The sequence below is a fragment of the Mesocricetus auratus genome, unplaced genomic scaffold (assembly GCF_017639785.1).
Source record: "Mesocricetus auratus isolate SY011 unplaced genomic scaffold, BCM_Maur_2.0 Super-Scaffold_100014, whole genome shotgun sequence".
Classification (NCBI taxonomy): domain Eukaryota; kingdom Metazoa; phylum Chordata; class Mammalia; order Rodentia; family Cricetidae; genus Mesocricetus; species Mesocricetus auratus.
In genome coordinates, this window is record NW_024429197.1 from 71,511,337 (window position 1) to 71,537,816 (window position 26,480).

At 39.5% G+C, this 26,480-nt stretch overlaps 1 protein-coding gene and 1 non-coding gene across 5 annotated transcripts in view; one reads left to right on the plus strand and one right to left on the minus strand.

Moving 5' to 3' along the window:
- Astn2 (astrotactin 2) overlaps positions 1–26,480 on the plus strand; it is a 972,600-nt gene that overhangs the window by 811,742 nt on the left and 134,378 nt on the right. For all 4 annotated transcript variants that reach the window (XM_040757328.1, XM_040757329.1, XM_040757330.1 and 1 more), the window contains 2 exons: positions 1,212–1,345; positions 2,896–3,044. In XM_040757328.1, the coding sequence (XP_040613262.1) occupies positions 1,212–1,345; positions 2,896–3,044 (283 nt within the window). The remainder of the gene's footprint in view (positions 1–1,211; positions 1,346–2,895; positions 3,045–26,480) is intronic.
- LOC121144174 lies at positions 4,288–4,362 on the minus strand. Its single transcript, XR_005881498.1, has one exon. It is a non-coding gene; the product is annotated as a small nucleolar RNA SNORD81 (small nucleolar RNA).

Consider the following 26,480-nt stretch of genomic DNA (forward strand, 5'->3'; position numbering starts at 1 on the left):
CTAGAAGCAATTAAGATTAGAATTTGATGGGCAAGGCAGATCAGAGATGTGATAGTAGGAGTGGCCTAACATTAAGGTGTCCAAAAGAGCATGATCAGTCTTAGGTTTAAGGGAAAGTATTATTTAAGGCCAAACATATTGAGTTGGATTTCAGTGAAAATGGAGAATTCCAGGCTAGAAAGAGGATTAAAACAAAGACAATGAGAAACATTAGAATTGTATGCTTTTAGTCCCAGCACTTGGGAGGCAGAGGCAGGTGGATCTCTGTGAATTCAAGGCCATCCTTGTCTGCAGAGTGAGTTCCAGGACTGCTGGGAGTGTTACACAGAGAAACATTGTCTCAAAAACAACAAGAACAACAAAAGGAAGACCATGAGACACAATCTACCTTACTGGCTGGCATTGCCAATGAAGTCCTTTTTTAAATGAAACACTATTCATTTAAAGTTTGTTGACATTGTTAGCTTACTACATACTATGCAGGCAATATAACAGAAACCACCTGACCATAAAATTGAAAATGCTTATTTTATGACCCAATGCCCCCTACTTTAATAGACAGGAATTGACTACTGGGGTCAATTGTTAGTGCTTCCATGAAAGTAAATGATAATGTATATTGAAGTTCCCAAGTCTTGTGTAATTTGAGTCTAGAGAAGAGGCCAGAAACTTAAATAAAGAGCTTAAACTTAGCCCTGAATACTGTGTGAAGCTTCATATTTTTAATCTGGGCAGTGAAATAGTCAGATGCAGTATCTTTAGGACAACAGGCTCTGGGGCCAGTAATCAGATGAGATGGGTTTTTTTTAAGATGGTGTATCCACAGATTGGAGCCAGGGATTTGATCTAGGCTCTGTTACTTGCTACCTGTGAACTTTAATTACTTTTTGTGTGCTTCAGTTTTCCATGTGTAAAATGAGCAGTGATAGTAAGTTTTACCATGTGGGATTATTGTGAAGAGGATCTATTTCAATAGGTGGAGTGCCAGGGCTAAGAGAAGTTCACAACATGCTTTTAGCATTATGTCTCAATGGTTATTCTAGATGACGGAAAATGAATAACTCAGGACAGGGAGAATCTGGACGATAAGGCCACAAAACTGTAAGCAGAAAGGCTACTGCAAACCCATGGTGGGGTAACACCATGACCATCAATACACCTTTACTGTGGGTCTGTGTCATTGTCATCCCTCCTATCATTCTCTCCTTCAGGCCTTCAAGAATGCACTGATGAGTTCCTACTGGTGTTCTGGGAAGGGAGATGTGATCGATGACTGGTGCAGGTGTGACCTCAGTGCCTTTGATGCCAGTGGGCTTCCCAATTGTAGCCCGCTTCCGCAGCCGGTGTAAGTATGTATGGCCCCTTGGCCTTTGCCTACCCCTCCCCATTGACTCACACTCTTGTATTATCAGACCAAGCTATAGTTTTGTTGTGCTCTCAGGGTGCCTACACAGATCATTAAAATCTCTGGTGCTTCCCTTCTCCTTTGAGAAAGAAGATGTTCTTGGAAATGGAAATTGGCACATACCCTGAGTTTGCAGTGTATGGTGCTTTAAAATGATGTTTTCACAAACCACTTTTTCTTCTGGTGATTACTCACTAAGTACTCTTCTGCTGGGCAACTGGCCTGCTTTGCCAATGCCTACTTTGACTATTGCAGCTAGTGAGAAAAAGAAACTATGGAACCTCTCTTATTTTATTCAGTTTTCAGACAATGATCCCAGCCACCCTCTGTGGGTCTGTGACTAGATTAGGATATACCAGCGATAAAGACAGAGACCATCTGCAGCTGTAGGAGACTGGTAGTAAGGTAGGACAGACAGACTGTTGAAAGTAAACAAGACATAGTTAAAAGCTAAGTTAAAAACTAAAGAGAAACTAATTTGGCCATGGGGAGACTCATGGGCATGTCTTAGGTAGAAAGTGGGGAGTTAATATTGAAAATACCTTTGAAGGGACCTGAATTGCAAGAGGAAAAGTGAGCTAGGTTACAAGTGCTAAGATTTTTTAGGCAGATGGGACAACATATTGGAAGTACCTGACACCAGAAATTGATCTGAGGAAGCAAAGAAAGGTCGTCTTGTTTGGAGAGATGTGGTTAAGGAAAGGTGGTGAAAGGAGGAATAGCCAGGAACCAGTATTTGCAGCCAGAGTCCCATAAATCACCTGTGTGGGAAGACAGAACCCATAGTGTAAGATTTTGCTTGTAGAGATAGTATGGTGTAGAGGAAGGAAGAATCTGGTTCTAGGGTAGGCAAGGTTACCGTGATGATCTTGTCTGTGTCTTGTTACATGCCTGTGCAAACTGTTTCCCTTTGGGGACCTTACTTTCCCTTCTTTGTGAAATGAGCGAATTGCGCAGCATTGTTTCCAAAGACCAGTCCAGTAACAATGTTCAACAATTCTCTTTCTTATAGCTTTACAGAAGAATTTATTCCAAAAGTCTCTCTCTCTTTTTGAGAGAGTATTAAGTACCAATTGGAGAGAGGAGGTTATTAAAAATTAACTCATGCATTTAGTAACTGAAAGGACTTGCAGGAATACTGAAAGCACCTGTGTTTAGTCCTTGCCAATTTATTTCTACAAAATGAAACACCATTGAAAATGTAGTTTAAATAAATCAAATGCTAACCCATTTTCATTGAACATGTACTATGAGCATAGGCTAATATATTGACTATTGCATTGCTTTGAAAGGGGAGCTTTTTGTATCTCTGATTTGTGGATGAAGAAACAGAAGCCTTGAAAAATAAAACAGTTTATTTAAGGCCATGCAAAGTTGTGATAGCAGATGGAATCATGATTTGAAGCTTGGATGAAACTTTTGCAAGCATTTAGGTCCCTGGATTATACAAAATGGCAAATGAGCAAACTTGTTTGTCCCTCCCCAATTAGGTTACGACTTTCTCCGACGGTGGAGCCTTCCAGCACTGTAGTTTCCCTGGAGTGGATTGATGTTCAGCCAGCCATTGGGACCAAAGTCTCTGACTATATTCTGCAGCACAAGAAAGTGGATGAGTACACGGACACTGACCTGTACACAGGTAAGTCCTTCTCCCTTTGCAGGGGAGGGGCATGACAGAGGATGAAGCCAGGTTCTTTGTGGACTTGGTGTCACGTTTCTTGGGAAGGTCCTGAAAAGTGTTGTCGTGATTTTGAATAAGCAATAACAATAAGTTGTATGTGGAAAGAGTTCCTATGACTTGGACTGTCACTATCTTGTGTGATTTGAAGATCACACTTTGTGAAGAAGATTTGACCTTTCTTCGCATGAGAAAGCCTGCAGATCTTGGGTTTGAAAATATTTGTGCATAAATACACTCTCTGTCCTAGTGAGTCATAATAGGGGTAGTCTATATGAACTGGAAATGATGCAAGCTTGCAGGAGTTTTGAGGAATGTGGATTTTGAGAGAGCTCCACTTGACTGTCACTGAGAACATTAACTCTGCATTCTCCTATAAACCTGATATTGCAAGGAAGATTTGAACTCTACTGTGAATCTATATCTGCACTCTGTTGACACTTCCAGGCAATCATTATTCTTTTCCAGTCAGAAAACCGACTGGGCCTTTGCTTTCTGTACGACACACTAACCCTACCTACACTATTCAGAATCTCTCTGAATTGCTCCTAATTTAGAGGGAGCAGCGCCTTGTGCTTGTCTCACAGATCATGAAATTGAGGACAACCCAAGAATATCCATCTGGTGACATCTCCACAGGACCATACAACTAAGCCAAAAAGTATAAATTCTTGGTTATTCTATTACATTAAAAACATAAAAAGGAGGAATGATTTAAGTTTCTTAAGTCAATTTGAATTCTCAGCATCTACCATAAAGTTTGGCATTCAGTACTTGTGGGGTGAAAAACTTGAGTATTTTATTTTTGTTTTGGTCCTTTTTCTCCCTGACTTCTTTTTGTCCTCCTAACTTTCCTTTATGAGTTACTTATGCTTTTATTGCTTTCAAGCAGGGAAGAATATAATGTACACAGTGAGGCTCTTAGGTTGTAGATGGTAGGAGAAAGCTTACTGCTTGGGAACTTAATATTTTTATTTTTATAAGTTGTCTCCTGAATGTGCTTAGGAACTTTATATCTGTGTTCCGAATGGGATTAGAGTTGCTTGTAACTTTTTAAAATTCCATTATGTTTATTTTGATAACATTCTTATGAAGGGATTACACTTGAAGTTATCTTCTCCCTGAGCCTCCATCCAGCCACCTGCAACAGAGGTACCTGATTAGACACATTTCTACATTTTAATGTAAATTGTAACCAGTTACATAGAATATCAGATCTTTTACTGTCATCAAGTAATCAGTGAGAGAGTTCAAGCTGTGGTGAGATCATCACATATGAGCTGCTTGTAACTTTTCATATTTGTTCTTTTCTCCCAAAGTGCTGTCAGCTTTTCCTTTATGCAAGTTAAACTTATTTGTTTTAGACCATTTACATTTATTGTGAAATTGGTGTGGCTAGGTTTTGCTTTATCATCTTGTTAATTGTTTTCTTTAGTCTTACTGATTATTTTATGCTTTACCTCTTTTTGTCTATCTTCTTTCAAATAAATTTTTATGGTCTCAGAATAACTGCTTCGTTGATTTACTAAATGAGACTTTTCCACTGCTTTGGGTCTTGTCTTAAGTTTTAGGTTCTTTTTTTACACTTTAATAATTATATTTTATTAGTAATTTTTGAGAATTTCATATATGAGTACTGCATTTGCATCATTTCTACCCTGTACTCTATCCCTCCCCATTTCTGCTTTGTCTTCCCCACTCCCTCTTAATGTTATTACCTTATTCTTTAAATGTTACTCTCTCTCTCTCTCTCTCTCTCTCTCTCTCTCTCTCTCACACACACACACACACACACACACACACAAACCTTTTGATTCCATTTGCCACTGTTTATATGTATATGCATTTAGGAATGAATACTTGACATTAGATGTCCTATCAGGTGACATGTTCGTGGAGAATACTGGTTCTCCTTCTATAGCAGCCTTTAATTGGCTATATATCTCTTCATCTAGAGGTGGAGCTGTGTGAGATTTCGTCCATCCACATAGGAATAACAAGTTGTGTTGCCATTATTTAGGAGACAATTTTGTTTACATTTCATGCCTGTAGCCCCCTGTCAGTTATAGGAAATCATTTTATACTTGGCATCCTGTTCCTTTGGCTCTTATGATCTCTTCTCCTTCTCTTTTCTGATGTTCTATGAGACTTAGGTGTAGGGAGTGTGCTATAGATACATCATACGGAGCTGAGAACCCATAGTCAGTTGTTCTCTGAATTTTTGCTACTTATGTGTAGTCTCCATATGCTGGGAAAAAGAAGCTTCTTTGTGGCAGGCAGACAACTACATTCAGCTGTGTCTATAAGGATAAATATTTAATATGCAGTAGGGAGTTACACTGGCTTATGAAAGCAGCTGTAGTAAGCTTTCCTCTAGGATCTGTGACTTCACTAACCCCAGGTAGACGGCTAGATTTGAAATACTGGGTGTGAGTATTGAGTGGGCCTTAAGTCCAATTAAGTGACTGTTGGTTATGCTGCAATATATGTACTGTTATTGTACTCTTGGATCTATCTTGCTGTGCTCATTATTGGTGTGGTTTGCAGGTTTTATATTTGGGTAGGAGCTTTAATTCCTTTCCCCCTTGGAACATTGCATAACACATTTGGATACTACAAGAGCTCCTCTTCAAGAGGAAGCTTCCAGATCAGTTCAAACTTGAGTCCTCCAAGTTCTGTGTCTGAAGTGTGTGGTGTCTTCCCCAGTAGGGTCAGACCATCAAGTTCTGTGGGGCGACCAAAGACACTGACAATAACCTATGTTGCTGTGGACTTCTCTGAGCAACTACACAAAGGCAGGTTTCCCATGCTTGGTACTAGGATTTTACTAAATAGTCTGTGGCTTTGGAGGAAAGCATTATCATCCAAAGCAGTGTAACTTAGTTTAAATAATTCTATACATTCACTTATACTATATATTATATATTTAAGTGAAGATTAAATTATTTGTTACTCCTTGGCTTTTTGCATCCTCCTTAGTGTTCTATAGCTCTCCTTCTTCCCTTTACCTCAGTGTTGCCCTCCCTGCCGCCTACTCAGAGAAAGCCCACACCTCATTTTTCCCATTTTCTGCTCCATCGCGCCTGTGCCATGTTATCCTTTTCTCTGGAGTTCTCATGGTCCTCATTTTACTTTTCTGGTTTCTGTAGTTCCTTCATGCTTTATGCACACATATAGAGATTTTGTGTTAGGATCCAGAAATAAGAGAGAACATGCTTGTCTTTCGTGGCCTGGGTTACCTCTCTTGTTAAGATATTGTTTAATTCCGTTATTTTACCTGCAAGTTTCCTGATTTCATTTCTTTTTGTAGCTGGAAAATATTAAATTCTGTATATATCACACATTTTCATTATCCTAAATTCATCTATTGAAGGACATAGTGACTGTGTCCATTTCCTGTCTGTTGTCAATAGAGCTTCAATGAAAACAGCTGACCAAGTTATCTGTGCAGTTTAATGCTGTTGTCATTTGGTCATATGTCAAGGAGTTGTAGAGTTGGGTGATGCAGTAGATCTACTTTTAGGTCTGTAAGAATTCCACACCCTAATCTGAAGGGTGGCTGGACCAGGTTACAGGTCTATGGACCAGTTTGAAATCTTATCAACCATGAATGAGGGACCCTGTTTTCCCAATTCTCCCCCGCATTTGTTGTCAGTTATCTTCTTGATTGTATTATGAAATCATTGTATTATGAAATCTCAAAGTAATTTTAATATGCATGTCTGCAAAACTGCTAAAGATATGGAACAGTTTTTTACTATTTCTTATAATTCATATCAGTCAGTGATCCACTCTTTCTAATTTTGCTTTAGAAGATAACATTGCTGCATATAGACTTTAGTGTTGATAAATTTATTTTCCCATAATTTAAAGATGCTACTCATTTGTCTTCTTCTTTGTCTTATTCCATGTGGGAACTAAACAATAATTCTTAGTCTGGTTTCTCTGTGTGTGCATGCTAATTTTCTCTGGCAGCTTCTAAAATTCTCTATTACTAATTTTGAACAATTTTTGTATTTCTCCTGTCTGGCATTTATTAACCTTTCCTAGGTCTGTGGTTTATAATTTCATCACTTTGGGGAAACACTTTGGCTATTATTTTGTCAAATAGGTTTCTTCTCTCCTCATTTTTCTTCTTCAGGGACTCCAATTACATGTGTATGCAGCCACTTGAAGGTATTATTCATTGGTGATGCTTCCTTCATTTTTTATTTTTCCTTCTGCACTTCATTTGGATAATTTCCCATATTGCCTCTAGTACCTTCTGTAATGTCTAATCTGTTTTTAATTCTATATAATGAAATTTTGACTTTGGTGTCTATTTTATTTCTGGAAAGCTATGTCTGGATGTATTCACTGCCTTTTTTTGTTGGCTTATTTTGTTTTGTTGAGACAGATGCTCTGCTCCCTATAAAGTCATACGTGGCTTTGAAATTTTGATCATTTTGTTCATCCTTCTGGGATGATGTTACAGGCATGCCTTTCCATGCTTAGACTACTATTTAATGGATTTACATTGATTATTTATTTGGAAGTATGTGCACACTACTTGGGGTGTATATATGGAGAATAGAGGGCAATTTGTTGTAGTTGGTTCTCTCCTTTTACCATGTGAGTTCTGGGCATCAAACTAAGGTCATCAAACCTTAGTGGAAAGTGTCTTTATTGGTGCCATATTACTAGCACAATATTTTTAACATGGAATTTAATTTTAAATTTCCTTTTTGCTAATTCTAATGTTTGTATTAGTTCTGTGTTGGATTGCTGATTTTTTTGTACCTTATTACAGATTTCATTTTTCTTGCTTCCTTTTGTGTACTTAATTCCCCATCCCCGTGTGTTTGTGTACAGTATTCATGTGTTCATAATATGGAGGTCAGAAAAAACTTCTGGGAGGCGGTTCTTTCCTTCCATTGTAGGTTCTGGAAATAAAACTCAGATAATTGCACATGCATGGCAAGTATTCATACACTCAGTCCCATCTTGCCGACTTCATACTAGGGAATTTTGTATTGGCTAACAAGCACTGTAAGTTTTACCATGTTAGGTACTGGACTCACTCAAACTCGTAGTAATAATTTGAATTATGTTTTAAGAGACAGGTAAGCTATTGAGCAGTTTCTTGTGTATATGTGATGTTGTGCATTTTTATTCACATGGATGTCATATGCTGACATCATGGTGTTATCTTCAAATGCTTCTCCACACAGTGTCTCTCACTGAACCTGGGACTCAGTATTTCAGGTAGATTGTCTGGCCAACAAGTCATTTGTAATCTTCTATCTTCACACTGTAGTTGCATGGAAACTGATGATCTTAACTGAGGCCTCATGCTTCAATAGCAAGCACGTTTACCATGGACCCAGCTCTCTAGCCCCATGGGGCAGCTTATTTGGCTCAGTAGGTAAAAGCACTTGCAACCTGATGACTCCTGCCTACCATGTGTTAGTTATTATGCTGCTGTGATAAAGTACTCTGAAGGAAGAAAAGGAAAAAAAAACAATTTGAAAGGAAGAAAAATTTATTTTGTCTCACAGTTTCAGAGGTTTCAGTTTCATGTCAGTTGGTACCATTGCTTTGGGCCTCACTGGGGTGAGGCAGCAGAAGTGTGGGTGAGAGGAGTTTGCTTGCCTCGTGGTACTAAGAAAAGGGAGAACAGGTAAGAAAGTACGGGGCGTGGTGATGAGGAAGATTTTTCAAGGACATAACTCCAGTGACCTGCCATCGCCAACCATCCTCACCTCCTAGATTTCATCACCTTCCAATAATTTCTCAGATGATGCTTTATCAGTAAACTAATATATCATTTAAGGTAGAGCTCCCAGTATATGTTCACCTCTCAATGATTGGATCCAGTAGCTAAGGACCATGTCTTTAACATAGAAACCTTTAGTTTCACAGTTTTTAATCTGTAGGTCTATGCAGGTCAAATGATGCTTTCACAAGGGTCATCTAAGACAACAGGAAAACACAGATACTTAACATTACAATCATAACAGTAGAAAAATTACAGTTAGGAAGTACCAAAGAAAATAGTTTTGTTGTTGGGGGTCACCACAATGTTAGGAACTGTATTAAAAGGTCACAGCTTTGGGAAGGTTGTGAACTACTACTTTAGTTGGTGACACTTCAAATCTGAACCAAAATACCTCTGAAAGTGAACTTGGCCCAAATTCAAATCCTTCAGCTTAATTACATGAAGTTTATACTGAAGAGCATAAGCTCAATGAAGGAATTTAGCAACAACTGTAGCAATTTCCTGAGACATTTAGTATGTTCCAACATGTTTGCTAGGTCTCAGTTTCCTCATATAGGGAATGGGTAGACTATTTTGACCATCAACTATAGTATAGTTCTTGGGTCATAGTGGGTATTTAAAGATTAGTTGCTTCCTTCTTGTTTCCATGATTAGAGCAGGGAGAGAAATCAGGATGGGGGAAGGATGGGAAAGAGAATTCAAAAGAGTTGGTCAGGTGGTGCCAGGTTAGGGAATCCTGGGCTTTTGCCTTTGATCTTTGGATTTTTACAGCATCCAAATTCAGTGCTGAGATTTATTCACAATCCCACATATGCAGACATAGGTGCGTACACAAATCTTTCTCCCTCTTGCTCCCGTGTGTTCATGGAAACACATACTCTTTATGGATGCCATCTGCTGCATACTCCTGTGAGCTATTGAACTGCACGCCCTTTATGCCATCTCCTGTGTCTGCTCCCATCCCCCTCTCTAAGTTTTGTGCTCTCTTTGTTTCCTTCAGACAAGCCATTTGTCTGTGGGCCCCAGGACTCTGTTAGGAATGCCAAGCACAACCTTCCTGCTCCAGTTCTGTAGAGCAGAAATGGGGCTTGTTTTGTGGGGTGGCTAAATTCCCTGCACGCTAATCTGTCATCAGTATTAAAAACAGACGTCTGGTACTCCCATGTGGCCTCATCAGAGCAATTGGCATTAGCTTCAACCTCTCTTGCAGGGTAGACATGAGTGGAGTGGGGGCGTAAGACGTGGGGCTGAAGCTCAAGCCAATTTAATGAGTCCAAATCCCCTCTGTGCCCTACAGACTGAGATGAGAGGGACCTGGGAGAGATTATGCACATCACGAGTTAGTGGTAGACCCACAGCCAGACCTGAGGTTTTGGGTTCTTTCCTTGACCACCTCTACCCAGAGTCCAAGAGTCTATGTTATGTCTGTTATAGTGTTCTATAATTGATGAAAATCCTGGAGGCAGATACAAATAAGAGATATCTGAACTGGGAGTAACATGTGTAAAAAGTTAAATAAAATTATTATTAAAATAAAGAAATATCTGTTTAGCTGGGCAGAAATGAAACTTGTCACCAGCTAGCCATTGGTGGTGGTGCTGGTGGGATTCAGGATTGTTATTTCTTTGTCATACATATTCAGCAGCTGAGAATCCCATGAGTTTGGAGTAGGATGACCTTAAGGATGGAGCCCTCCTTCCTCAGTATAAGGATTGAGGAAGTGAGACTTGAAGGGCACAGGCTCACCACCCAGTATAGTCTCCCGCTTCCCAGTGTGACAATGTCGCTATCTCTACTCTCTTCAGGTATCTGCTGTTCACTTGATGAACTTTTTAATCTTTTTTTAAAATAGAGACTTCTGTCTTTCTCCATATTGAATTCCTAGCTTCAGCTTACTTAGTTCAGGGCTGGAAGGCCAGTTGACTCCTGGCTCTTGAAGAGGCAGCAGGCCTTTTCTGCCTAACCCCTTCCCTCCTCAAGAAAGACAGTGACATCTGGAGCTGGTCAGTGCCCCTTTCTGTCCTGGCATCTGGGAGTCTGATGGGCCTCTCCAGAGCAGATTGATACCAGGCATCAGGGTTATCTCTTGCCAGCTCTCAAATCTTCTGTGTTTACATTTCTCCATCCTTTCCTTTCCTTCCCTTCCCTTCTCTTCTCCTTTCCTTTCCTTGTTTCTCCTTTTCCTTCTTTTTCATTGTGTGTCTCTCTTGATATCTGCCTCTTCTTTCCTATTTCTCCCCAACTCTCTATGTTCCTTTCTTTCTTTGTTTCTCCAACATGGATCCAATATGAACTGGTCATCTGGATTCAGATTTGGGTCAAGAAGAAGTTTGAGATTGTGAGAATTTGCTCTTTCTACTCTCAGCTCTTTGTACATCTTCACTCCCTCTCACCATTAAGCTTCATCCACAGCTGAGAACACTGTCTCCTCTGTACCTTTCCTTGGTATACACTCATCAACCCATCTTGGACCTTAAAGACATTCTCAAGAGAGAAGAGCATTTAAGAAAATGGTACTCCAGTAGCAGAGAGGTGTGTGGTAGCTGTGGTGCAGCAGTTGCACTGAAAGTATTTATGATATTCTCAAGAAACAACATAGGGCTCCTCAAACCATATGGGCTGTGCCTCAGGTATGCTTGTTGTTGAGGAAGCTAAAGGGTCTGCTTGCCCTGAGACAGCCTGAGGGAAATGATGTCCCTAGAATCAGAACTCCGCCCCTCCAGCTAAAATGAAACAGGAGTAGGCGTGGTGAGGGTGGCAAGTGATTTATGTTCTGCAGGGTGAGGTACAAAATGACATGACTACAAACATCTGGAACTAATATTAAGGTCTCGGTAATGTTTCTGTCGCCCCATCTGCTTTTTGAATAAGATACTTCTAAAGCCAAGAGCCTCCCAAAAGAAAAGGTATTTATATCTTAGAGTCCTAATTCTGTCCATTTCCCTCTTCTACCAAGCCTACCTTCTTATCACAATTCTTTACAAGTCACAAAATGTCATTTACTCATCCCATTAACGTGATGGAACTTTTTCTTGTACAGGTACTTCAATACTCCGATGTATAAAGAACATGATAGCAACACAGAATGATTCCTCTCCCCAGAAAGCTCATTGTCTACTAGGAAACAGAAATAATTTCATGAGAAATGCCTGTGATGGCAAGGTGGATGATGAGATAACATGTATGGTAGAAGACACAGAAAAGGGGTTTCAAACCCAATATGGTGGGATTTGTAAATGGTACCCAGAGGATGTGAGGCAATTGTTTGAAATTCTTGTCCCAGTAATCAGTCATCAGGATCAAGTTATTGTACTCAAGATTTCCATTCCCCGTAGGGATCACCCACAGTCTTTTCAGGTCTCCCTTCCTGGTGCCGTCTGTCGCATTCTCATCCTTAGCGCCATCTGCCCATTTCGGAGAACAAGAGAATAAAACCTGTATTTCTCTGTGTATCTCCTTCCATGAAAAGAATGAATAATGCCTGGAGGACACCCACCTTTCATACAAACGAGTTTTCGAAGGCTAAATCCATCTCCTATTATGTCATGGATGTTTGGCTACCCTCTCAAAGGGAAAGACATGCGGATTCCAAACATTGTCTTTCTGTTTCAACTAAAATTTGTTCTAAAAATACTTAAGGTCTTGGTTTGGAACTTTCTTTTCATGTTCATGTCATTCTAAGAGATGAATTCATTATACTTGAAGATGACCTTTTTTAAACAACCGAGTTCTTGACCCACTCATCTTCAGTTAACTTTCAGTTATTCTTTGCTAGCCAGCCACTCCTAAGCCACATTGAAGTCCTTGTCCCCACACGATATTGTTCCATCAAAGTCATCAGTTTCCACGCCCAACTCTTTGACCATAATATTTTAGCTTTCCTGTAGATCTCATCCCTGCCCTTTGACTCATCAGCATTTGTCATATCTTCATGTAATTGCTTTGGCCATATACTAGTTCCAACTTCTAAGTCACTTCCCTAACCATGGTAAAGCCCATGATTTACATTCATTTTAAGCACTCTTCTCAACAAACACCTGAATCTCTCACCATTCCATCTTCGATTGCACTGTGAGTGTCCTTCCTCTGTGATATTTAAGTTCAGAGTCTAGGAGTGGGTGATTGTATATCATTACCCACCAGTTTCAGCTGACCTCTCGGTGCTCCTGGTTCCACATTGCTCCTGTATACTTACATTCTCCATTGCCCTTAAATGTTTGGCAGTCACCCTTCAATCACTTCCCTCCATAACAATTTAAGTGTGTAGGCACCATGATGTGTTCTGTTCCTTCTCCTTCTTCATGTAATACAGGTGACAGCCTTTCCATTTAGTTACTTTTCTAATATCCAATATGTCTTCATGGATTCTTAGGTATCATGCATATTTTTCTCCCTATAGCCTACATTTTCTTTCAATTTTTAGCATAATATTTTCACCAGCACTTAAATTGCTATAAGCCTTTTATATTAAAACAAAGAAAAATGCTCCACATTCCAGAAAATAAAATATATTTCCTCTTCCTCTTAAACTCACACTTTATGACATATTTTGTAGTAACTGAGTCCACAGAACTTCAATTCCTAATAATTCATCAACTCAGTCTATTCTGTCTTCTGTTACCACCAGGCTAATAAATCATTTTACTGTGTGAATATTTTTGATTTTACTGTCACTGAATCCAAAATTGTAGCTCAAATTTGGTGTACTTTTTCGAACTTCATAGAAGAGTACTGTATGACATATCATTTCTATTCCCTCATTGTCTTCCTATCTTCATTCTCTCAAACTGATGACATCTTCTTTATTATTGTCACATATATGTGCAATATATATGTGTGTGTGTCTGTACATATTTATATAGATATATATGATTCCTTTTTGTCCATGTGCATTTCTAGTATGTACATGTGCTTAGGAGTGACCATATGGGACTAGATAACCTATCAGGGGGTTCATCCTTGGAGAAGACTGACTTAGCCTCTTTCAGAGGCCATTACTTGACAATAGTTCTTCATCTAGGAGTGGAATCTTGTGAGAATTCCTTCATACACATTGGCCACTGTCTTTTAAAAAAGCTATTTTTCATCAAAATATTACATCATTTCCCTCTCTTACTCCAGGCCCTCTCATGACTACTCCCGGAATTCTCTCTCTCTCAAATTCATTGCCTCTTTCGCTTTAAGTATTATTGTCACATAACATATGTGCATGTTATATATCTTTGTTTTGTTACATAATAACATATATTTATATAAAGAAATTAATATATAAATACAATCTGCTGAACCCCTTTGGTGTTACTTGTATGTGTGTTTTTAAGACTGAGCCTTTAGTATTAGATAATTAATTAGGGGAAGACTAATTCTTCTTCTCTTTGTTTATGGGTCTTTATCTAGGGGTGTGGTTCCAAGACATTTCTCTCATCCATGCTGAGATGTTAGCTGGTGCTGAAATTGTCCGTGTCTGTTTAAGTAGCCATGTTATTGAGATTTCATGGTTGTAGATTCCATGAACTATCTAGAAGACTTTTTTTAATTGTTATTTTTTTATTTAGGTTAGAAACAATCTTGTTTCATATGTCAATCCCAGCTCCCTCTTCCTCCCTCTTCCCCCACCCTCCCTACCAGGTCTCCTAGTCTCCCACCCACTCTGATCCCCAGGAAGGGTGAGGCACTCCATGGTGGATTTCCAGTAACTGTCATTTCATCCAGGGCAGGGCCTAGGCCCTCCCCCAAGAGTCCTGGCTGAGAGAGCCACCCATATTGTGGCATGGGCACTCAAAGTCTATTTGTACACCACAGATAAATACTACCCAAGGCCCCATAGATTACCTAGGCCTCCTCACTGACACCCAAATTCAGGAGGTCTGGGTCAGTCCCATACTTTCCACACAACCATCAGTCTGGAGTCCAAGAGCTCTCCCTTGTACAGGTCAACTCTTTCTGTGGGTTAAACCATCCCAATCTTTACTCCTTTGCCCATCAGTTCTCCCTTTCTGACACTGGATTCCAGGAGTTCAGCTCAGTGTTTGCGGGTATCTGCCTCTGCTTTCATCAGTCGCTGAATGAAGGTTGTTTCCTAGACTCTCTGGCAGTGGGATTGTACGCTGGCACTCCCCTGCTTCATGTCTAAAATCCATAAATGAGTGAACACACACCATGTTTCTCTTTTTGTGTCTGGGTTACCTCACTCAGGATGGTTTCTTCTAGTGCCATCCATTTGCCTGCAAATTTCAAGATTCCATTGTATTTTTTCTACTGAATAGTACTCCATTGTGTAAATGTACCACATTTTCTCTATCCACTCTTCAGTTGAGGGACATCTAGGTTACTTCCAGGTTCTTGCTATTACAAATAATGCTACTATGAACATAGTGGAACAGACATCCTTGTTGTATGAATGTGCATCTTTTGGGTATATGCCTGAGTGGAGACTATACTTTCGGGGATCATTTCTATCTAGAAGACTTTTAAAATTTTCATACATTTATCTGATACTTTTTCACACTCTGTAAGATTGACTATCTTCCAAAATGTTTTATAACCATGGATCTTTGATGACATACTACCTTAGTTTTCTACTCCAATCTCTGACTTAACCATGGTCTTCCTTGATAAATCTTATTATCTTCTATTTAAATCATCAAGATCTTATGGCTTGGTTTTTTTGATTCTTTGCCTAATTTAATCTATCTTTTGGATACTTACCCATATATCTAGAAAAACTCTGTATAGTCATTGCTCTTTGTTTTTGTTTATTACCAAATATTTATTATGCAAAATGATGAATCTCATAATATATGTATAACATGTATTTATCTCAAATTCATCCTCCCATTACTCTATATTTTTTACTATATAGGTAGGATCAATGTAGTAAAAATGGCAATCCTGCCAAAAGCAATCTACAGATTCAATGCAATCCCCATTAAAATCCCAGCACAATTCTTCACAGACCTTGAAAGAACAATAATCAATTTTGTATGGAAAAACAAAAGACCCAGGATAGCCAAAACAACCCTGTTCAACAAGGCAACATCCGGAGGCATCACCATCCCTGACCTCAAGCTCTATTATAGAGCTATAGAGCTATAGTCCTGAAAACAGCTTGGTATTGGCACAAAAATAGACAGGTAGACCAATGGAATCGAATTGAAAAGCCGGGGGTATTAACCTACACACGTACGAACATCTGATCTTTGACAAAGAAGCTAAAAATATACAATGGAATAAAGAAAGCATCTTCAACAAATGGTGCTGGCATAACTGGAGATTGGCATGTAGAATAATGCAGATCGATCCATGTTTATCGCCATGTACAAAACTTAAGTCCAAATGGATCAAAGACCTCAACATAAATCCAGCCACACTGAACCTCTTAGAAGAGAAAGTGGGTGGTACCCTTGAACGAATTGGTACAGGAGACAGCTTCCTGAACATAACACCAGTAGCACAGACAGTGAGATCAACAATTAATAAAAGGGACCTACTGAAACTGAGAAGCTTCTGTAAGGCAAAGGACACAGTCAGCAAGACAAAAAGGCAGCCCACAGAATGGGAAAAAATATTCACTAATCCCACATCTGACAGAGGGTTGATCTCCAAAATTTACAAAGAACTCAAGAAGCAAGTCTCCAAAACATCAAAGGACCCAGTTAAAAAGTGGGCTGCAGAACTAAATAGAGAGTTTTCAATAGAGGAGTCTAAAATGGCTGAGAGGCACTTGAGAAAGTGCTCAACATCCTTAGCCATCCGGGAAATGCAAATCAAAACAACTCTGAGATACCATCTCACTCCTGTCAGAATGGCTAAAATCAAAAACACAATGACAATTTATGCTGGAGAGGATGTGGTGAAAGAGGGACACTCCTCCATTGCTGGTGGGAGTGCCAACTGATTCAGCCACTTTGGAAATCAGTATGGAGATTCCTCAGAAAAATGGGAATAAACCTACCACAAGACCCAGCAACTCCACTCTTAGGCATATATCCAAAAGATGCCCATTCATACAACAAAGATGTCTGTTCCACTATGTTCATAGCAGCTTTATTTGTAATAGCCAGAACTTGGAAGCAACCTAGATGTCCCTCAACCGAAGAGTGGATAGAGAAAATGTGGTACATTTACACAATGGAGTACTATTCAGCAGAAAAAAATAATGGAATCATGAGATTCCCAGGCAAATGGATGACACTAGAAGAAACCATCCTGAGTGAGGTAACCCAGTCACAAAAAGAGAAACATGGCATGTACTCTCTCATATATGGATTTTAGACATAGATCTGGGGAGTGCCAGCCTACAATCCTATGGCCAGAGAGTCTGGGAAACAGAAACTTCATTTAGTGGCTGATCGAAGAAGAGGCAGACTCCCTTGGTTAAATACTGAGCTGAACTCAAGAAAGCCAGTAACAGAGAGGGAGGACTGATGATCAAAGGGATTAAGACTGGGGATGGTTTAACCCCCAGAAACAGCTGACCAGACAAAGGTTAACTCTTGAATCCCAGGAATCAGCCTGGGAATCCAGCATGGGACTGATCAAGACCCCCTGAATCTGGGTGTCAGTGAGGAGGCCTAGGTAATCTATTGAGCCTTGGGCAGAAGATCAGTACCCATCCCAAGTATACACATGGACTTTGGACTCCCATAGAACAATGTGAGGTGCACTCTCACCCTGAACACTTGGGGAAGGGTCTAGGCCCTGCCCTATATGAAATGATAGACTATGGACACCCCCATGGAGGGCCTCTCCCTCCCTGGGGGAATGAGGGGATAACGGGGGGGGGGGGGAGGGCATGGGAGGAGGGGAGGGAAAGGAGAGGGACCTGGAACTGACTTGTGAAGCAACCTTGTTTCTTATCTAGATTTAAACTGGAAAATAAAAAAAAAAGAAACTGATACAGCTATAAAGCCAGGGTCTTAAAACCTCAGGGACTTATTTTCCTTGCTTATTTCTTATTCTGCTCATAATTAAACTATTTTGCTTCAGTCACCTTTTTCTCAGGAATCTGTTTTTTTCAATCTCTGCTGCCTAGTCTAGACTACTATCTTTTTTGTTTACTTTCTCATTAATCCTCAAATTACCCATCTTTTCTCTATTTCTGTTCTTAATTATGAAGGTACAGATGCCCTACACAGTGTACATGTGATCTTAGACAGTGTTAAGAACACTAGGGACACCACTGACTATTAAAATAGGTATATGATTCACAAATAAGATATTTTTCTTCCCTTAAGCCTTATATTTCTATTACTGCTATGACCAAATTAAACCTTTTTTACCAAGTCCTAAAAGGTTATGAACAGTAAAATTACCTAATCCTCTTGACACCACTGATTTTTTTTCCTCGTGCCTATACATTCTAATCTCATTTTCAGTGCTACTTATCTGAATTATTTCATTATAATTACTCCTTTCTTTGACCTTGTGACTTTTCAGCACTTTCTTCTCCTCTAGGCATAGTAATGCACTTTGAAGTACTGAATATATTTTGATTGCGTGCAGAGGACAAGGATTCACATTAGAATTTCTCACTACACTCTTCTTAACATTCCCACCGTTAATTACTTTCATCGTTCTATCTCCTGATTTTCATAAATGTCTGACCTATGTTAAATATTGAAAGAAGACATAAGCAGGAACTAATGTGATAAAGTAAAGGATAAATGGTGGTTAATGGTGCCTGGATTATACATTTTAACTTATGAATTAAAAAAGTAAATATCAGATTATGGAGTGTTAATGTGTGGTAAAGTCTAGAAACTTTAGCACTGTGGCTGTTCTATGAAGGATGAATTGAAACTCCTAAATCCACATTCTCATTTAATTCATATATTAATCTTTCCAAGTAGATGCAAAATATTCCTCTTCACAAATAAGAGAATTGAAGACTGCATTTGTGAAGGTCAAGTTTTTTTTTAAGTAAGACTAAGAATTTGCCTTATGTTTCCTTGCTATTTAATCTACATCTATTCCCAAGACTCTTTTCTGTCATAAGGTCAGACAAAGTCAAGAAGCCACTAGTTATTGGGAGCAGGAACATCTGAGTGGTCTTTGCAGAAATGAATCACCCTGAGAAATTATTCTGCGTGTCATCAAAGCATGAGGGAGTTGATCTTAACTGCAGATGAGGGTTGAGTTTGTTTGTTTGTTTGATTACTTGCTTGATTGTTTGTTTTATCATCCCCTGGAGGGCATGCTGTGACTAAGTAGAGATAAGTCAATGGTTATGAGAGAAAATATGAAAATGACTATGTCTGTGAAGCCCTCCTCCTTCCACAGAAGAGAACTGAAAAAACAATTGAGATTCCTCTGTAAGACACCTCACAATTTGACTTTTAAAACTGCTGCTATTACTAAGTGGGGAACCCTTGCCTAGTATCTACACTGCCCTCAGCTTGATCTCAAATAATTTGCCACATATGCAGATAAATAAACAAACAAATCCTTACTTCATTTTATCTCAACTCCAACCTTATTATTCTTCCCACAAAAGCCACATTAGACAGGAGTATCTAGAACTACCATTATTTTCTTGCCAGGCTTTACTTCCTCTAGTCTGGTCCCTGTATTCAGTCTTCCTATATCATCATAGCCCTATGGATCTATAATATTTCCCCATCAGAAGAAAGTGCAGAATTAAGCAGGGATACTTGTGGCCACTGCTGTAAGCATCCATCAACATGACACATGATGTATGTGAGATGTTGTCAATAAATGTCATTCACTAATCGTCTGCCTTTTTTCTGCTCTTGACTCATTGAAATACATACAATGCTCTTAATTTTCTGCAAGATATGCCTTGAATCAGAGATAGGAAACCAGTGCCTACCTATTCATTAAAATACTTTAATAAGTTGACATCATTGGAAATCTGAATTATTTTCATATGGAAATCTGGATCCCAGAATTCTGTTGAAAACTAGTAGGTTCTGGAAGTCTTAAGCTTACAATCCCATATGCCGGGGTAGGCAGGAGAGTTGAGTAGCATCTGCTCACTTTAGAGAATGTATGTAAACTCCACTTTTCCATACCTACCCCTCTCTTTTTTTTTCTAGATTTGCTAACGTTGTCTAATCCAGTATGTTCATTTACATATTCTACTCTGCTGAATGGCTGTTCAGTGTAATATCTCTCATCTAAACCAGGACATAGAATATCTTCTGAGAGCTTTCTCTTCTCTTGTACTAAGCCCGCTTGTTGTCGGGCCATAACATGATTTTTGATTTAGACTGATTTGATTGATTCTGAATTATTACATTCAATAATAGAAGAATGATGTTCATAAAATTGCTTTCATTTTGGAATACTTGCTATGAGATATACACCATAATAGACTTCCAGATCTGTGAGGGCTTAACTCTAGATCTTCACTGTTAAATTATTCATCTTCCCCTAGAACAGAACCTGATCTATAGCGAAAGCCTAGTGAGTGAGTACACCGAGCAAAATAAAGATTCTCTTTTAAATTCCATCCTCACAATAACTCTCTGTGGGAGTTTTGCTGTTGTTGTCTTCATTTTTATCAAGCAGAAACTGAGGTTCATAAGTGGACTATTCCATCACCCACTTCCAGAATCCTAAACTATATTGTTTGCAGGGTATTGACAAACCATGTAAAATAGTCTTTGTTTTGAAACTTAGGAACGCCAAGTCTGAATGTCAAGGAATTTTCTCTTCCATCTCCTTGAGAGGAATTTTGTCCAGCAAAAAAACAGTGTCTCTCATGTCCCAGACCACTGTGGGTTTCCAAAGTTTAGATTTCTCTACCAGTCCTAGTCTAGTGTTCATGAGCTTCCTGATTTTCTATCCCTTCTAGTGCTCACAAGCATCTCGCATTTGTCATCTCTTTACTTGATCATGATGTTGTGCCTCCCAAAGATTTGATTGAGAACGTCTCTGGAGGCTCACTGCCTGGGTATTTCCTACTTCTGGACCGTCAACATCCTAAGGGAAGACTGAGTTCTAGGGAGAACTGCCAGGGTAAAGGATACTATTTCCAAACACAATTACAAATGGAAGCTATATATTCTATGTGACACAAAAGTCGATCCATTTGTTTGTTTGTTTGTTTTTTTGAGACAGGGTTTCTCTGTATTGTTTTGGAGGCTGTCCTGGAACTTGCTATGTAGACCAGGCTGACCTCGAACTCACAGAGATCTGCCTGCCTCTGCCTCCCAAGTGCTGGGATTAAAGGCATGAGCCACCAATGCCTGGCAGTTGATCCCTTTATTAAGTATTACAACTGATTTTTTCTTTATATTTGGAAAAGAGAGCAATATAAAAGAGCTCATTGACTTTCTTGAGCTGGCCTTCAGGAAGCCAGTGACTAACTTAGCATGTGAGGGTGGTAAAAGCATTATCTGCTTCCTGTCCTCAGACACACCAAGCTTGTTATATCACATCTATTTCTCTATGTTTAGAAAGCTCCAGCTTTCTTTGGGGATTTACCCAGAAGCTGTGTAGCTGGGTCATATGGTAGTTCTACTTTTAGTTTTCCAAGAAGCTTCTCTACTAATTTCCACAGTGACTTCACTAGTTTCCACCCCCTCCCGTGGTAAATAAGGGTTTCCTTTTTCTCACTTTGTTGTCAGAAAGGGGAATCAAGGGAGGTGGCTAATAGAAAATGTGTGACATAGAAGTAGAAGGAGGACTGTGGGGTGCCAGGGAGGACTGTGGGGTGCCAGGGAGGACTGTGGGGTGACAGGGAGGACTGTGGGGTGAAAAGGAGGACTGTGGGGTGACAGGGAGGACTGTGGGGTGACAGGGAGGACTGTGGGGTGACAGGGAGGACTGTGGGGTGAAAAGGAGGACTGTGGGGTGACAGGGAGGACTGTGGGGAGACAGGGAGGACTGTGGGGTGACAGGGAGGACTGTGGGGTGACAAGGGAGGACTGTGGGGTGAAAAGGAGGACTGTGGGGTGACAGGGAGGACTGTGGGGTGAGAGGGAGGACTGTGGGGTGAAAAGGAGGACTGTGGGGTGACAGGGAGGACTGTGGGGTGAAAAGGAGGACTGTGGGGAGACAGGGAGGACTGTGGGGAGACAAGGGGGTCTGTGGGGAGACAAGGGGGCCAAGGGGAGAATGGGGCAGTGGAGGAGAGAAGTAGGGAAAGGAGACAAACAAGAACAGAGTAGGTCTGGAAATCCCATGATGAAACCTACTACTTTGTATGCTAATTAATAAGACAATTTAAAAAGATTTCTGCACCTCCCCACCCCACTTTCTGGCACTGTTGATTTCCTCATTGATCATGAACCGATCCCAATCTCATCCTCACAGAAAGGATTTCTGGGCCACTTGGATACACGGTTACTTCTCTGTGTTTTGTGTCACATCACCTTTCATTATTGTTGGTATGTCACATAGAATTTTTTATTTATTTATGTATTTATCTGCTTCGTTTTAGGTTTTTCTCCTTAGCGATAACTTTATTGAGGGTATAATTACCATACATAAAATTGCACTGAATACACACATCTTGATTTTTAATGTGTGCATATATATGGTATGGCATAACCCATCTCCCCACAGGCTCCCTTTTGTTCATCTGTATGGCCATGGGTGTGTAGGTGTAAGAACACTTACCGTGCCTTCCATCCTGTAACACATTTCAAAGCATGCAATCCCAGAATGCTAGCTGTATGTGCTATGTTTGGTAGCAGATCTTTGAAACCATCTTATTGTGCAGAACAGAAAGTTTATGTCCCGTTGAAAAACAATTCTTCATTTCTGCATCACCCCAGCTGGTGTAAAGTACCACCCTATTCTACTCTCTTTGAATTTTGCTATTTTAGATAATTTATGTAATTGGAATTATGCTGCTTTTATACTCCTGTGGCTGACTTATTTCATGTACTTTAGGCTAATCCATCTTCCTGCAACTGACAATGGTCTATTTTTTAAGGTCAAATATATTTCATTTTATCTCTACATCAACTTTTCTTTCTTTCTTTAAAAAATATATATGTTTAAATTACATGTATATGTTTGTCTCTGTGTAGGAGTCTGTGTACATGAGTACAGATGCCTACAGAGTTCAAAAAGGAGTACTGAATGTTATAGAGATGGAGTGACACACTGTTGTGAGCCAATCAACATGGTTTCAGAAATTGAACTTGGGTCCTCTGAAAGAACACATACTTCTTAACCATTGAGACACCTCACTAGACTCCTCTCCTTTCTTCCCCCGATTTAAAAAAATCTATTTTGAAACAGTCTTATAAAATAGCCTAAAAATGTGATGGGATGGAAGGTATGTGCTCTCAGGACACCTAACTATATCGCATTTTTAAAAACTCATCTTCCATTAGTGCAAAGTTGCATTTTCCCCTTAATCATGGTTTTTGAGAATAAAACAGTATACCTTCATGTTTTCAATGGTGATCACTATTCTTGGTTGGCAACTGGACCACATATAGAATTAACTAAAACTCAAGAGGCTGGGCACAGCTGTGAAGGATTTTTCTATCTATTAAAACATTTGACGTGTGAAGACTAACTCTAATAATAAGAAGAATGGTATAACCAGGAACACAAGAGAAAGGGTCTCCTAATCTTAACTCTATCCTCAGTGTCAATGGGGATTTCACCTGTCTTGTTCCACCTCTCTTAATTCCTAGCATCAAAATATGAAATTACAATATCCCCAGAAGTCATAAAACCAGGTAGTAACATCACCAGTTAAGGAACAGAATGGCATCTAATATGAGTGAATGATGGTAAGCGGAATAATACTTAGTAAGCAACTACTCTATCCCAGGAACCATATGCATGGTGAGAAATGTGGGACTTTTAGAGGGAAAGAGGAGTCAAATCACTGAGCACTTACTAACAAGGTACTGTGTGCGGTCATCATAATTATTTAGAAATAAAGTCACTGTTATATGTCACAGATAGGAAGATGAGTCCAGAGGGCGCAGTGCCTTGTTTAAGGGCATGTAGATGCTAAGTGAAGAGTACATTCTCTTCTCCCTTACTCTTGATGCCTTCCAAGGAATCCTTGAAAGTCGAAAGATTGTGTTTTGAATGAAGGAAAGGAGAGAAGGATGTAGGAAAATATAAAACATTTGGATTATATTTGTGGTTGGGATGATGCAGTAAGTTGGTGGCTTTGGGAGCTGCTTTCGTGTGAGCTCAGAGCCACGTTGTTCATATTCTGAGCCATGGTATGTAGTTCACTATATATCATGCATTGGATACAAGTGATTTACCATGAATCATGTGATTAAATCATTCCTTATGATGGTCCTAGATAGAGCACTACAGTTATTGGGAGATTTCTGGTCCTGTAGAATATGGAGAGAGGGGTGATGAAAAATGCACCCAAGGAGTAAGTCAAGTAACTGTACCTAAAGTGACAGATCAAAAAATCAAACGCCAGCAGAGTGTACACTCCTAACATTTCTCATTTAAGACTTGGTTCATAGATGGTTTTTAAAATTATGTCCCTTCTACATAAGTGGTTTTTGATAATTTATCCTTGGTACTAGGCAGATGCCAGAGACAGACTCAAATGTAATTTAAAATGGAAGACACACATTCATTTTGTGTTGCTTCCATTTTGATAACCCCTAAAATGGAGTATAAGCAAGTATTTGGGGCAGATAGTTTATTTTTTAAATCTGCACGAGGAATAGTTGTGATGAATCACAGTGGAGTCAGAGGAATAGACTAGTACAATGGAATTATTTAGAAACTTGACTCCTGTTGCCTGAAGAATGTAGAGCTAAAGAGTGTTGGCAATACAAAACTACCTCTATCATTTGAAAATTATTGTTTCTCTGGCTTCTAGGCTAGGCTTGTCTACATGTGCTAAGGGAGCTCCCAAGACTTCAGAGAAGGGCTTTAGGTAGAAAACACAAAGACTTAACCTGAGGCAGAGGGTATCACAGAATCACTAAATGAATCTAAATGCAAACCAAAACTATTGCAATGGAGGTTGAGATATGAGTATTCTGAAATTGGAATACTCATTCAGAAAATGCTGATACCATGGATGTGCACATCAGACACATTGCTGTGCTCTCAGAAGAGGAATGCAGGAATATATAGATATATGCCATTTGTTTCCTCTTGGAATACTAGAATGGAAGAGAGAGATATGAGAAAACAGGCCAACTCCATTACATTATGATAAAATGAAAATGGGATTAAATAATAGAGATAGATAGATAAATAGATAAATAGAGGAAGAAGTGTCACTTTTGTTGAGATTCTGGTAGTCAGGGATGCTGTTCTGGGGAAATACTCTTTGAGCTCAATCTGGAAATATCTCAATAATAGAAGGGGGAAAAGGAAATTCAGGTCGAGGGAAGGACATGGGGACAGAATGGGAGGTACCTAGAGGAGCACAGTGTGGGAGAGATTGGAGTTTGTGACTCAAAGGCCCGGTTGAGATGTCTAGATTCTCTTTTCTGTAGGCAGAAGAGGGAGACAGGAAGTGCTTATAGGTTTAAGTTGTGATGAGAACACAGTTTCTCACTCTTAGTCAAGAATGGCTAGAGGCAGGTTAAAATCATGGGTGGTTTTAGGATGGAGTTTTCCCTGCCAGCTTTGGCTTACTTAGGCCATTGGCAGAAGAATAGAGGACCTAATTTGGACATGTAGAATCAAGGTAAAGATAGAAAGTGGGTTGCACCCTCCAGACATTCTTTGTTTTCAACACTTGTGTGGAGAATGGCATTAGCATTCTATTTTACTATCTAGGACAGGTGAATAATTTTTATTAATGTGTGGCTTAGTGAGTTCCCTCAGCCTTCATCTATCAACCTCTGCATTGTGCCTTCAGCAGCAGCCCACACCCAGTGCCTCAGAAGTCTATACATCATGCCTTGAGGCAAAGAAGTGAATTCCCTTTTATCTCCTTTGCAAAAGCACAGATGTTCAGAATGTCAGTAAATGCACCCAGACTTCTCTGGGATTCAGGCACAGTGTCTTCCTGGATGACCTCCTTGGAATCTTCATTCCCATTGCATTCCAAGCAGATAAACTCTCTTTTTGTTCCTTCACTCAAGAACTGCCTCCACCCCACGCATTCAATCCATGTGTCATAGAGAGCACATTTGTGTAGCCATTTATGCCTTGTCCTAGTTGTTGAGGCCATTTGTGAAGCAGATATTGTGTTAATCATCATCTGAAAATGTGTATGTCATGACATTCTAAGATGCATGGCTCACTTTTAGACTTCAACTGCATCTCCCCTTAATCATCTAATTAGGAAGGCAGCATCATGAAGAGCAAAAGAACTCAGGGTTGCACAACAACTAGTTCTGATACTGAATCCTTGTGTGGTCTTGGTATTTCTATCTATGGGTTTGGTTCACTTTGTGAAATGGGATGGTTGAATCAATCAACTCTGAGGCTTTTATATTTTTAAATTTTAATGATCCTAAGCTTGTAGGATTATTAAACACTTAAACATTACATGGGCTTCTTTCATTTATTTGTGACAATATGCCTTCACTTACTTTTTAAAGTTTCAGTGGAAATATACTACTCATATAGAGAATAGCATTAATCATAAATGCAAACTTCATGTATTTTCTTGAAATGGATATAGCTGTGAGCCTATATCCAGATAAAGAAACAAAGCATTATGAACCACACAAAGCCTCACACAGCCCCTTCCTTAAGGGTAA